Source organism: Elephantulus edwardii, unplaced genomic scaffold (genome assembly GCF_000299155.1).
Source record: "Elephantulus edwardii isolate Elephantulus edwardi_28Jun2011 unplaced genomic scaffold, EleEdw1.0 scaffold00369, whole genome shotgun sequence".
NCBI lineage: Eukaryota > Metazoa > Chordata > Mammalia > Macroscelidea > Macroscelididae > Elephantulus > Elephantulus edwardii.
In genome coordinates this window covers 1,526,956-1,540,638 of record NW_006400119.1, presented here as the reverse complement: position 1 = coordinate 1,540,638, position 13,683 = coordinate 1,526,956, and the positions used below count along the sequence as shown (strand labels likewise).

Below are 13,683 nucleotides of genomic sequence, written 5' to 3'. Positions count from 1 at the left end.
ATGTCAGATAAGGGACTTATATCTAGAGTTTATAAAATACTTGAGCACCACAACAAGATAAAGATGAATAATCCAATTGGAAAATGGGCACAGGATATGAACAGACACTTCACCAAGGAAGACACTCAGATGGCAGATAAGCACATGAAGAAATGTTCAAAATCCCTAGCTCTGAGAGAGATGCAAAAAATAGCATTTTAATGTTGTGTTGTTGTAACACACATAATTAATGAAATTGATGTAAGAGTCAATCATTATCATGTCACTAAATTTAAGACTTGTGAAATACAAAGGATGTGTGTATAAATGACATGCTCTTATGAAACTAAAAGGATCAGCCAGTAAGAGGAATAAATGAATTGGGAAAACATGAGTTATTTTTGGTAGGCTCTTTTCTTCAGAGCCCAGTAATGTTTTATTTTTTCATTTCAGATGTATCTACATCTTTAAGTAAGAGGACCCAGCTGCGTCTTTTGGAATTGAACAGAGCAGTCAGCTTAGAATGCCCTGAATTTCAGATTCCATGGTTTCACGACCACTTCTGTCAACAGCTATTTTATAAAAAAGGTTTGCCTTTTAATAAAAAAGACTTTTCTTTTCACCAGCTAGTAGAGCTTAAAGAAAATAAATACATAATTATGTGAATAAAAATTGACCCTAGGCAGATTCCTAAAGAGGGAGGATAATTAACATTTCACTTCGTACTTCCCTATGTGTGGAACCCATATGGTATTCTCTCCCTTTCACCCTAACTGCCCCATGTAGGGTCTTTCCAAACCTGCCTGCACAGCCCTCTTTTGTCTTCTTGACATCCAAAGCTGGTTCTTCACAAGTGAGAAATGTCTTAATCAACTCTCTGAGAAACAGAGAGGAACCCTGCTGGTTCCTAAAGAGTTTGATAATTGACTGGAATGGTTCACAGAATTCTTTGAGACTACAGCACCTATACTGACCCATTCATTATAAGCACAAAAATGTACTGGAAAATGCACCAGGCAGAGTTTGGGACAGGCACTGAAAGAGGCTTCCATTTTTGTTAAGAGATGTACTGTACTCTTTTCCTTGCTCTGACATTCTTACCAAGCTAGAAAGCCTCAAAGACCAGTGTCCTCAGTTTTTTTACATGTTACGTATGGGCTTTATTTCTTTATTTCAGATATGCGAAAATCTACAGATATGCACAATATAGTGAATATGCATGAGTTTTGCATCATATCCCCTTCTTTCCTAAACTAAGATTGCCAAATGTGGGGTGCCTATGAGGACCCTGCTTCCCTGACTCTTTTAGAAAAACAAAAAAGTACCTTAATAGTACTAGCCTTTCCTAGAATCGGGCACAGCCAGCCAACTTGGTTCTTTATCATACAGTATTATTGTGAAACCTGTGTAAGATGCTCGAGTCCTTGAGGGTGCCATGGCCTAGTTTAATGCAGTTATTTTATAGATAAAATTTGTGTTATAAAAATTTCTTAGGACAATTAACTTCTTTTTGGTAGTGAGCAAACAACTTGGGTTAAATTTCGTTTCATTACATATATTATATTGAGGATCATGTTTATTTTCATGAAACTTCAAAGATTATATGAAAATTAATTTTTAACTCAGTGGTTGAAACAATTAGAAAAGTTATTCTTCACTCTTTTTGGGTTGTTGGAAATAATTACCATATTGTTATGCACAATATGTGCACATTATGCGTTTTTTTCAAAATTGGCAACCTCTTATGTGCATTGTATGTGTGCACACATTGTTTACATGAATGTGTTACGTGTGGAAATATGGTAGTCTTTAATTTTCAGTTTGTAAATCAGGTGATTTTTATTCTAAATTGTTAACACTTTTTATAATGAATGCATGATTTTATTCTCATAAAGATACCAGAATCTTGAGTGGAGCACAACAACAGATGCATAAAATGCTAGCAGAAGTCCTAGGAGGAATCAATTATGTAAAAACGTTCGCTCATACACCTTATTACTACACAGTAGGTAAGTCATTGGTAGATAGTACAGTGAACTCTCAGATTCCTGTCTCTTACCCTTGATAGCCATAAGCATTTGACTGTTCTTCAGAGAGAGAAACTAGTTTTAAATAAAAGTCAGATTGAGATTCACTGATTATCCCTTGATCGCCTATATATTAAGCCATTCCCGGTGTTGTAGAGCAAATAGCAGAGTGTGGTTGAAATGAAAAATCAAAAGGTTTTGCTGAGAGGCTAGGCAGTTTGCAAATAGGAAGTCGTGAGATCCAGAGGATTCTGAATTTGGTGGTCCTAAGGGGAGGCAGTTTAGAGAGTTTTTATAATGCAGGGAAACTGAGTAAAAAAATTAAGTGATTGGTTGACATTGGATAATGGTTTACAAAGAAGTTAGAAAAAAAAATCCTGTGATTGATTGGTATTTAATAATGATATTTAATATTTAATATACTTAATAATTATAAAATTAAGTGATAATACATACAATTGGTACACCACTCTTAAGGTGTTTTTTTTTGGTTTTTAAAGTTACAAAGTAATCAATCATTAAGCTGAACCTGGTCTTAAAACAACCCAGGTGACTGACTTTAGGGGCAACATCTGTAAATTTAATTTATGTAAGCATTTGGTCTGAGAATAGTTTTGCACCTGGCTTCTTCGATAGGTCTGGTGACATAGTCTGTAGAGAGTTGTGCAACACACCCAAAGACTGTCGTCTGGCAGATGAAATACACCAGCTACTTTTGGAGAGAAAAATGGCCAGCTATAAGTCAGTCTAGAAAACATTTTTATACACACAGGAGATTTTTTTTATTATTAATTTTAATGAAAATTTACAGAGACTTTGGATTTCCATTCATTCATTGTTGTACTTTTCTCACCACCCACCGCTCCCCACCCCCAGTATACTCCCCTCTTAGAAAAATAAAAGAAAAATTCTTTCATTGTTTTACAATCCCTCCCCCCAGGTCCACTCCACTATGCAGCCTTCACTCTGGACTTCCATCATGACAAAAATACCTAATCACATATCCCTCTTAACAGTTTTCTCCCTCATCTGTTTCAAAGCAGTATACCTTATTGAACCCATTTTTCTCAGTCTCCCCCCAACTCTGAGGTCAGTCCTGTTTTACAACAGTGGCACCATGCAATATTTGTCCTTTTTTGACTGAGATACTTCACTCAGCATAATGTCCTCCAGGGTCACCCATTTTGAATAATATTACATGAGTTCCTTGTTTTTCAAAGCAGTGTAGTATTCCATTGTGTGACTGTACCACAGCTTCTCTATCCATTCGTTTGTTGCTGGGCACCTGGGTTGTTTCCAACTCCTTGCTATTGTAAACAAAGCCACGATAAACATGGGTGTGCATATAACTGCTTGGGTGGCAGTTATGGTCTCTTTGGGGTATATTCCCAGTAGCGGAATTGCTGGGCCAAATGGTATCTCTATTTGCAACTTTTTGAGAAAGCGCTGTACCACCTTCCACCATCGCACAGGAGATTTTGAAGGACTGTAAGTTTGATGAAAATAACACTAAATTGTTGCTCAAAAGCAAATGCCAGTTCAAACTATATTAATAATAGCAGTAAGAAGATTGTAATCCTACTGTATAATAGTGTTGCATTTTATGAGAGACAGTGACACCTGTTCTTGTTAGGTGCTGTAACTGTGACTTACTGTGACCCTATGAACAATAGATCTGAACCTTGCCCATTGTCTTTGATGTACTTGAGCCTGTTGTTACAGTCAGTTTGTCAGTTGATCTTATTGGGGATTTTCCTCTCTTTAGCTGACCCTCAGTCTTTCCACGCATGCTGGATTCCAAACCTTTGACTCCAGTCTTTTCCAAGGACTGACCCTTCCTAACAATATGTCCAAAATATGTGAGACAGAATTTCACCACCCTTGTCACTAATTAGCACCTTGGCTGCACTTTCTCTGAGCTGTAAGTGTTCATTTGGCAGTCCATGGGATAGGCAGTACTTTGCACCAACCCCACAACTCAAAGGCATCTTTAGTAGATCTCTGTGAGGTGCATCAGGAGCTCTTATGTAATAATCCCTAGCGAGCTGTGCTGCTAACCCAAAGGCTCTCAGGTGGTTGGAATCCACCAGTGACTCCTGGTCATCCTTATTCAAGAGCTTAGGGGTGAGTACATTATATGTTGGATCTTTAACCTGAAACTTGTCATTCAAGTCCACCAGCTGTTCCACAGAAGAAAGATGGGTTTCCTCCCATAAAGCTCTGGTGGGCTAGTGGTCGAAGCTGTGCTTTTTTTTTTAAAATTATTCTTTTTGTGTATGTACCGTCAAATCAGATCTGACTGGTACAGGAGGAAATTGTCCCTCCTTCTCCGGTAGAGCATCTGGTGGATTCGAACCATGTACCTTTGGGATTGCAGTACAGCTTCTTGCCACTAGGCCACCAGAGCTCCCCGAAGCTGTGCTTCTAATCCACAGGCATGTGTTTTGAATTCACCAGTTGCTCTGGAGGAGAAAGATGGACAATCTCCTTCTATGTGATTTACGGTCTTTGAAAACCCGTTGGAGGAGTCAGCTATGAGTTGATTCCAACTCAGTGATAAATAACAACAGCAACTGAGTTTATGAGATACATAAAGTATCCCACTTTGTAGATGCGGAAGCTGATGTTTAAAGACATTATTGTTTGTCCATTGTTATACAGCTGGCAAGTGACAGAACCAGAATTTGAACCAAGGTCTTCTAGCTTGAATTTTTTTGTATGAGTTTGATTCTAGCTACTTTGAGACAAAAGATAGGCATTCTACTCCCATGCAGTTTACAACTTCTGAAAACCCACTGGCGGGTCAATTGATGAGTAGATTCTGACTTAACAATGGCAGTGAGTTGTTGAGAGACTTGATTAGATTCATATTAGATTTTATTGGTCAGATGACTTCATAGTTGAGGTGGACTTTTTTATATTATGATTGATCATTTGATTTATGTGTTATAGGAGATTTGTCTATGATAAAGTCCCTCCATTAATTTTTCACTAAATGTAGCATTTACTGATCAATGATAATTTATTGCCTAAATATATCAGTTAAGAGTGACAAAGTAATGGCATTCTGTGCCTGTTATTCCTTCTACATGTATTAGTGGAATATTTCTTAAATGAACTTTTTGCATATCAACTATTTAGTTATCTTTATGTATAATTCCGGCATGAAAAATGGAATAATTACTTAAATCTGTATACTAGTTTTTAGATGACTTGGTTTACTTTCTTCCAGAGATGACAGCGAGACTAAAGGAGATTTAAATTATTAGAATAAACTCCTTATATTATGCGGCCTAGTGCAGTGCTAAATATAGATTTTAGTAATACTTTGTTGTTGATTTTTATTGATGGATTGTCAAAGAGAGGTTAGGATCTGTTGCACCAGATCTCATAAAGGCACATACTACTTTCTAATTATTTGCTTATTTTTAAACCTTTTTTATTATAATTTGAAAATTTACAGAGCAGATTGTTTTTTATTCATTGCTGACTTTTAAAATTTTTAAATTTTTGTTGGTGTAATATGCACCAACAAACAGTTTCTACATCTAGAATTCAGTGACATTAGTTACATTTTTTGAGTTGTACCACCATCCTCTCCCTCTTTTCTAAGTTGTTCCTCTGCCACAAACATAATAAACTCACACTGCCCTCGAAGGCTCCTTGGATCATTGGAGTTGGCTGTGGTCACTAAGTCCATGCAGATAGTTTTTAAAAGAGTGTGATGCTCAAGGCAGACCTTTTTTTTTTTTTACCCAAAAAACAACAAACAACAACCAAAACCCACCACACCACCTAGTTAAAATGCTGTTCAGTTTTAAGAAGACTTCAGGAGGTATTTTTGGTTGAAGTTTTAAAGATTATCTCAGGGTTCTGCTTATTTTAAAAGTACATCTTGAACTCTTACTTGTAAGTGTTTATCTCATTCATACCGTTGACTTCTATACTTCCCTATAGATTTTGAGTGTGTCTTAGATAAAAGAAAAAAGCCTGTTTCTTATGGAAGCAATAATATAGTTTTGGGGAGAGAATCACATGGCCACTGGCAAGCAAATACCCAAATAGTTGGACCAAAGCTGCCACCAGAAACTGAAAGGTAACTTTTTTTTAATGTTATATAACCATGAATTTGGTATTATAATATAGTGAACCCAGTAAATGAGGGTTAAGTATCATTAAATCAGTTCCTCATACATATCAAGCACTTTAACTTTTACCTTCGTTTTTCCTGTGCCTTCTGTCTGAAATGTCCTTCACTGCTTCAGTCTGGCAAGTTAAATTTAAGTGAAGAACTGGCTATTCTAGTGTTCTCAGTTGGAGATAAATAGTATCTTCTTAATTTCTATATCTCTTCTCTTTTGTACTAGCTGTTAGCCACTTTGTATACTGCATTACCATGACTTAAATATTCTCTGTTAGATTTCATTTATGTTGTTTCATATTTGTATTGACATGTTGTTATGTGCAGTCAAGTTGCCTGTGACTCATAGTGACCCTACGTACAACAGCCCTAAACCCTGCTCTATCCCATGCCAATCTTACTGTTTCCAACACACCTGTCCTGATTACCCCAGTCACTGAATCAATCCACCTTATCGAGGGTCTTTGTCTTCTGCGCTGTCCCACCACCCTTCCAAACACGACGTCCTTTTTCAAGGACTGATCCTGCCTTGCAACATCTCAGTATGTTAGACGAAGCTTCAGAATCTTTGTCTCCAAGAAGCTACCTGGCTTCACCCTCTCAGGATGAGCTTGTTTGCTCTCGCAGCAGTCTATGGTATATCCAGTACTTTTCTCCAGCCATAGTGGCTTAAAGATAAAGAGGCTTAATAATTATATTAGACAAATAATTGAAATCAAGGAAGCATTTACCATAATGTGATATAAATTCTATGAATAGGTTTAATTCTAAAATTCCCAATTTTTTAAGTAAAAATACCCAATTTTATAAAGTAAAAAAACCTCATTTATATTAGAATTTTGCTAATTTATATTACTACACACTTATTCCTCAAAAGTTTAATTATTCAGAATACCATTTTTATTTCTTTTTTATTTTTGAAGTAAATATTTTGGGTTCTTTTTAATTTAATTTTTTTTTTTAAGGATTGCTGTGTTATTTTGGGATTCAAGAGCGTTTTGTAGAAACATCCCTCACTTAAAGGGAAATTCTACCATGAAAATAAGACACTTGGAAATTCTGGGCTATCGTGTAATTCAGGTATGGGATTCTCTTGTAATTGTGTCTCTTAAATAAAAATGTAAAGGTCATTGATGGCATGTGTGTTTCCTTTTAATATGCAATTTGCAGAATTGATTTTGGGGGAGGTAGGGAAGGGATGGGGGTAAGATAAGAACTACAGAAAAATGAAATGATGTAGTCCTGCCTTGTGTCAGGAGATCTTCTGATCTTCCTTACTAGACAGGGAGGCAGTATGGAGATAAGTAGACTTAAAAAAGGAAAAGGTTAGTAGTATATAGAAGTAGAAGGGCACGTGAAATAATGAAAGAATCTTTTTTAAGAAAAAAGCGAACAGGGATGGGGAGGGAAGAAAATGTGCGACAGTGAAGGAATGGAAATCCAGACTTCTGTAAACATTTGTTAAAATATTAATAAAAAAGAGAAGAGGGGGAGAAAAGAAAGTAGAAGGGCATATGAAGAAATACCAGTTGCTGTTATTGTAGGAACTGAATAATAAAAAATGATGTGAGGCAGAAAAGGCCTGTGGAGCAGTACCTTTCACAGAAAATTCAAAGATTAAGCTCTGTAAGCTTTGGTGGTCTAGTAGATAGGGAATTGTGCTGACAACACAAAGGCACATGACATGGTTCGAATCCACCAGCTGCTCTTTGGAAGAAAGATAGGCATTTTATAGCCTCTGAAAACCCACTTGAGGACCAGCTATGAGTTGGTTCTGACTCAACAGCATTAAGAGAGAAAAGCTATGTGAAACTGATTTCATTGCATTCCAACAACTTTGCACCACAGCGCTCAGAAGTTCTCTAGTGTTTTTGGGTTTGTCTCGAAAGCTTTTATTCAAATGGTATTATTTCTTTATCTGTTTTCTAGATTCCACATTATGAATGGAACTCAATGGCACTGTCAACAAAGGATGCTCAGATGGACTACCTGAGAGAGCGCATATTTGGCAAAGGCAAATCATGATTGTAGGTTTTGGTTAAAATTAGTTATCTTTATTTGTCAAATTTTAGCTCATTTTAATTAAGTGACTAGATTAAATTTTAAAATAGCATAGAATTAATGGAATTTGTGATCAGACAAGGAAAAAAATAATGAATAAAATGTATTTTATATGATATTAAATTCTATAGAGAAAAATCCAAAACAAGAACCCGAATGTTGTGGGTGTTTTATTTTAAATAAGGTGACCTGGGAAAGGCTTACTGAAGCTAATATCTTAGTAAAGACTAAAGGAAATGAGAGAATGAGTTACTAGTCCTGTGGCCTTAGGACCATAACCTAAGGGGACATTAAAGTCAAATGAGGTAACAGGCCACACAATCATTTTTCTTTCGCCAGTTTTGGTAATTAGTGACACGGTCTCAAAAGCTAGTGACTGGCTGTTTAAGGTACATCTGTTGATCTCTCTGTCTGGGACCAAGAATAGTGAAGAAAATAAAAACCATGATGTATGCTCCATATATCCTTTCAAGGAGGGAGGCACTCATCCTTTTGGGATGTAACTTTCTAATAAAACTATCTTTACTTTTTTACCTTTAAAAAAACCCCCATAGAGAAATTGACTGTAGGACTAATAGGTCACATGATCTTTTAACTTTCATTACCCTGAGACCAAAATAACTAGATAGTGCCAGCTGCCACTGTTGGTGACTATAAAAGGGATCATAGGAGATAGACTTGGGCAGAGTAGAAAAAATGTGGAATAAAACTCAAAACCATAAAAATGACCTGTCTTGCTAGTGTAAGGAAGACAGCTAGAGCTCCCAGTGTTACGGCCCTACTGTGCCTACAATGGAGCTCAAACAAGTGTCCCAACTTTGAGCTAGACAATAGACATACTTATAAAGTGAACAATAACTCTGGGGAGGTACTTATCCCCTTAGACAGTCATTGAAAATCAAAAGGACAGCTATTTACCCAGAGAGAACACTCAGCAGAGAAAGAGGCTAGAAGGATGAATGGAAATAAGAATCATAGGTAGGAAATAGGAAGAGTGTTGCTGTAACATGGGCACTGTAATTAATATCACAAGAAAGAAATCTATATAAATAATTGGATGGGAAAACAATTTGCTCTGTCATTCAAGCATTTTTTCTTTTCTTTAAAAACCAAAGCTTTACCTCCATTGAAAATTTTTTGAGAAGGAAAAAAAAGTTTTAAAGAGAGAAAACTATCTGGAGATAGATTCTTCTAGGCAGGGATTCTGAGTTTAGAATATTCCCGGAGTATTTTAGAGTAACAAGGAATCCACTATATTTATGGAGTAGGGCCGTGTCTTCAGAAGTCGGGAGGTAGAGAATGTAAAGGTCAACACATAAAGGACCCCATTATTACTTTGAGATAAGAAGCCATTGGAAGTTTTTCAGCAAAGTAATGTTAAGAACTCACAGTTTAACCAGATTACTTTGGCTACTCTGTTGAGGTGAGAAAAGAGTAAAGCGGGAAAACGTGTAAGCAGAGAAACCTGTTGTTCCAGTAGTACAGTCAAGAAATGGTGATGCACACCATTCATGTAGTAATAATGCACAAGAGCAAAAAGTGGAAACAGCCCAGAAATACCCATCTTCAAGTGAATTGTTAAACTAGGATATGTCCATACAATGGAATACTGTGGAACTATAAATAGTAGACAAATGTGGACCTAGTTCTTGTCAGTTGGCCAGGTGGCTGCCTCTCAGATTTCTTGGCATAGACTAATGACGATGTCCAGGGTGACATCAGTATGGTACTGTATACCATAAATTCCTGGAGTGCAGCTTGGACTTCTTCAGTACTGTTATTTTTTATCCTATGCTACTGACAAGTTCTTTTTGGTACAGTATTCCCTTCATCACCTGATGTTTCTTACATTATTCAGCATTTTTGCCTAGAATCTTTCAGTACTGCAACTTGAAGCTTGATTTGTTTTTTGTTTGGAGATTTTTGTTTGTGGGTTTTTTTTTTTTTTGTTTGTTTGTTTCCTGTTGGAGAAATGCTAAGCGTGTTCTTCCCTTTTGGTTTTGTGACTCCAGCTCTTTACACATTTTTTTATAATACTTTGCTTTATCTTCCTTCTCAAGCTGCACTTTGAAGTCATTTGTTCGGTTCTCTTATTTCATCATTTCTTCCTTTTTCTTTAGCTTCTTTACATTCAGGGGAAAATTTCAGAGTCTATTCTGACATCCATTTGGACTTTTCTTTCTTTCCTGACTTTTTAATGACCTTTTGCTTTCTTCATGGATGTTACCCTTAATACCATCCCACAGTTCGTCCAGTCTACTGAGATTAGTTTGTAAGGCCTCAAAGCCATTCTTGATAATAGTGTCTAAATTCAGGTGGGATAAACTCAAAGTTGTATTTTGACTCCTGTGGACTTTTCCTTTTCTTTAGTTTAATTTGAATTTGCATGTGAGTGAGTGATGGTCTGTTTCATCTGGTCTCTGGCTTTGTTTTGCCTTTTAACTGTTGATATTGAGCTTCTCCACTGTCTTCTTTGTACAGATGGTGGTTAGTTTGATTCCAGTGTATTTCACCAGACGAGGTCAATGTGTATAGTCCTCATTTCTCTTCTTTAGAAAAGGTATTTGGAAGTATTTAATGCCATGAGATTAGAGTCATTAAGTTATGACTAAACAGGAGTGAGAATAGAGAAGAGGTCTGAGCAGTTGTCTCTCGGGCACTCAAACATTAAGATGAAGACATAGCAGGGGTGGCCAATGAGGTAAAAGGGGAAAAAAGTTATTATTTGATAAGCCAAGTGAAGAAAGCATTTCAAGGAGCTCGGTAGCATTTACAGCAGATGTTGCTGATAGGTAAGATGAGGACTGGGAAATACCCGGTGTATTTAGTCACATAAAAACCATTATGTTAAGTCCACCCATTAGTTATGTTGCATACAGCAGACCACAGCTCTGTCCAGTACTGCGCCATTCTACCCCTGTACTTCAGCCCCTCCTTATAGTAGTAACCCGTCCATTTAGGGTCTTTCTTTTGCTGACCTTCCAGTTTTCCAAGCATACTGTCATTTTCCATAGACTGGCTCCTCCTGATAAATGCTAAAGATGGGAATCTCACCAGCCTTGTTTCCAAGGAGGACTCCTGACTTTTTTTCCCACAACAGATGTTCTTTTGACAGTCAACATTCAATATCTTTCCCTACCAGCACAACTCAAAGGCATCAATTCTTTGATCTTATTCATTGCTTGGCTTTCATATGTACATGATGAAGCAGTTAAAAAAAAAGCCTTATGTCAGATGCACCTTGGTCTTTAAAATGACATGGAAACCACTAGTAATCTTGAGTAATTTTGGCAAAATGGTTAGTATTAAGCCCTGACTCAATAGAAAATGGGAGAATTGGCCTAATCTTGACCAGGTCTGATGCGATCATGCTGAGAATTTTCTTCCAGCACCTTTATTCAATGGAAGAGTTACTAAGGTCTACTGTATGACAGTACATAAAGCCTATTGCCACACCCCTCTTCCAAACACAGACCTTTCAACTCCAGTTTCTCCTCCAAGAACAATTTGTGTGGGATCATCAGAAACTCATATTGTCAGGTTGTCTAGTAGAGGTAGAAGTGGAGGGAAACAAAACAAAAAAAACAAACCCAAAACCCCACCCAACCTTTTTTTTTTTGGCTCCATGACCATCTAACCTCATACTGTGCTGAAATAAGTTGGTAGCCAGTGTGCCTGCGGCCTTAAGTATAGCCTTAAAGTACAAGCCCTTCATGTAATCTGCTTAATTTAAATTTTCTTTAGGTTTAGTTGTTGAATCAGTTCTGACTCAGGTGACCTTATGCACAACAGAAAGAAAGGTTGTGGGGTCCAGTGCCACCTTCATCTCTGGTGAGTTTGAGTCCATTGCTCCTGCTGCTGTTGTAGTGCTTTCCAACTTCAGGGTGCACTGGTGGCCTAGTGGCAAGAAGCTGCACTGTAGTCTCGAAGACATGTGGTTTGAATTCACCAGCTGCTCTGCAGGACAAGGGTGAGCAGTCTCCTGTGCTATTAACAGCCTCTGCAAACCTGCTGGAGGGTCAGCTCTGGGTCGGTTCTGACTTGAGAGTACACAACAATCACCACCTCGGGAGCAAATCTTCTCGACTATTTGAGACAATATTTTCACTGGCTCAATGTCAGGTATTGTCAGATCTCTCCTCCTAGTCTCTCTTAGTCAGGAAGCTCTGTTGACAGCTTGTTCACCATGGGTTATTCCGTTGATAATTGAAATACTCATGGCATAGCAACCCAGACCATCACAGTATATATAATACACAAGTAGTTAGCGGAAGTGCTTATTTGAAATATCCCATGACTTTGAATGACTTGAGCCCCAATACAGTTTGTTGAAGAACCTGTAGATTTTCCCATCAGTAGGATTTGTTTATCTTGTACTTATGGTCTAGTTCAGAGCAGTAGTTTTTAATATAGAAAAGTAGGCAGGGTTCTACTTCAAGGATCCAAAGTAAAACTACTAAAAAGTAGTTTGTTGAATATATTTCAGTAATTATGATAGAGAAAACAAAGGTCCATGAACAATTGAAGGTGCTCTGGTAGCCTAGTGGTAATAAATTGTGCTGAGATTGACAGGCGCCAGTGGGCAAGCTGGGAAGTGAATTCCATGAAGATGCTGTCCAGCTCATCGGCTCATCCAGGGACGTCGCCTCAAGGGCCAGTCATTCACGATGAGGGACTGGAGTGGATTGATTCTTTTGAACCACCGAAGTGGGGGTCAAGGGGTGGGAGCTTGTATGCCTAAGTTTTAACTATACTTTGCCTGCAAGGGCTGTCTATTGTCAGATTTCCAACGGGGCGGGAGGTGCAGGAAACAGGTCAAAGAAAGGTATTACTCCTTTGTCTGTTTTATGAGGCCTGAGATTCAGACCGTTTATTCTCTTCCATGTATGTGTGTGTACTAAGATGACTCTTCTGGCTGTCCATAGCCATCATAAACAGCTGTAAATACAAGTCATCAACTAATCTCTTCTCTTAGCCTGTCAATCTCACTTAACTTTCACATGGGTATGCTGGACTCCTATCCTCTCCCATGATATGTTCTGAGAAACCTGACTTGTGCTTAACTTGGAACATGTCACAATTGTTTATTAGAAAAAGAGATAACTGTTCAATGTGTTATTATATGCCATCAAGTCGGAAGCAACTCATAGCTAAGCCTCCTAGGAAGTTTCAGAGGCTTTAAATCATATGGAGGATTGCCCCTATTTCTCTGATGGAGCATCTATTGGATTTGAACCACGTGCCATAGAGTTAGCAGCACAATTTATTACCACTAGGCTACCAGAGCACCTGCTCAGTGTCTACCTCCGTGGAGACATCCACCAGTTTCTCTGGCACCTAGAGACCCCCTCGGAGTCCCTGACTATTTCTGCCATTCATTATTATTAGTGAACTCAGACCTCGAATCCCTGTCCTTCTATACCTGCGCCAGGGGGCTAAGGGTGCTGAATTTCTCCAAAACCGACTTGGCACGTT

The 13,683-nt window shown here is 37.8% G+C and overlaps 1 protein-coding gene across 1 annotated transcript in view; it reads left to right on the top strand.

Moving 5' to 3' along the window:
* Positions 1–8,172, top strand: part of FASTKD1 (FAST kinase domains 1) — a 41,725-nt gene extending 33,553 nt beyond the window's left edge. Inside the window, 5 exon segments of the mRNA XM_006902114.1 lie at positions 433–567; positions 1,875–1,988; positions 5,964–6,102; positions 7,113–7,227; positions 8,077–8,172. Coding sequence (XP_006902176.1) covers positions 433–567; positions 1,875–1,988; positions 5,964–6,102; positions 7,113–7,227; positions 8,077–8,172 — 599 coding nt within the window.
* The last annotated feature ends 5,511 nt before the right edge of the window (positions 8,173–13,683 follow it).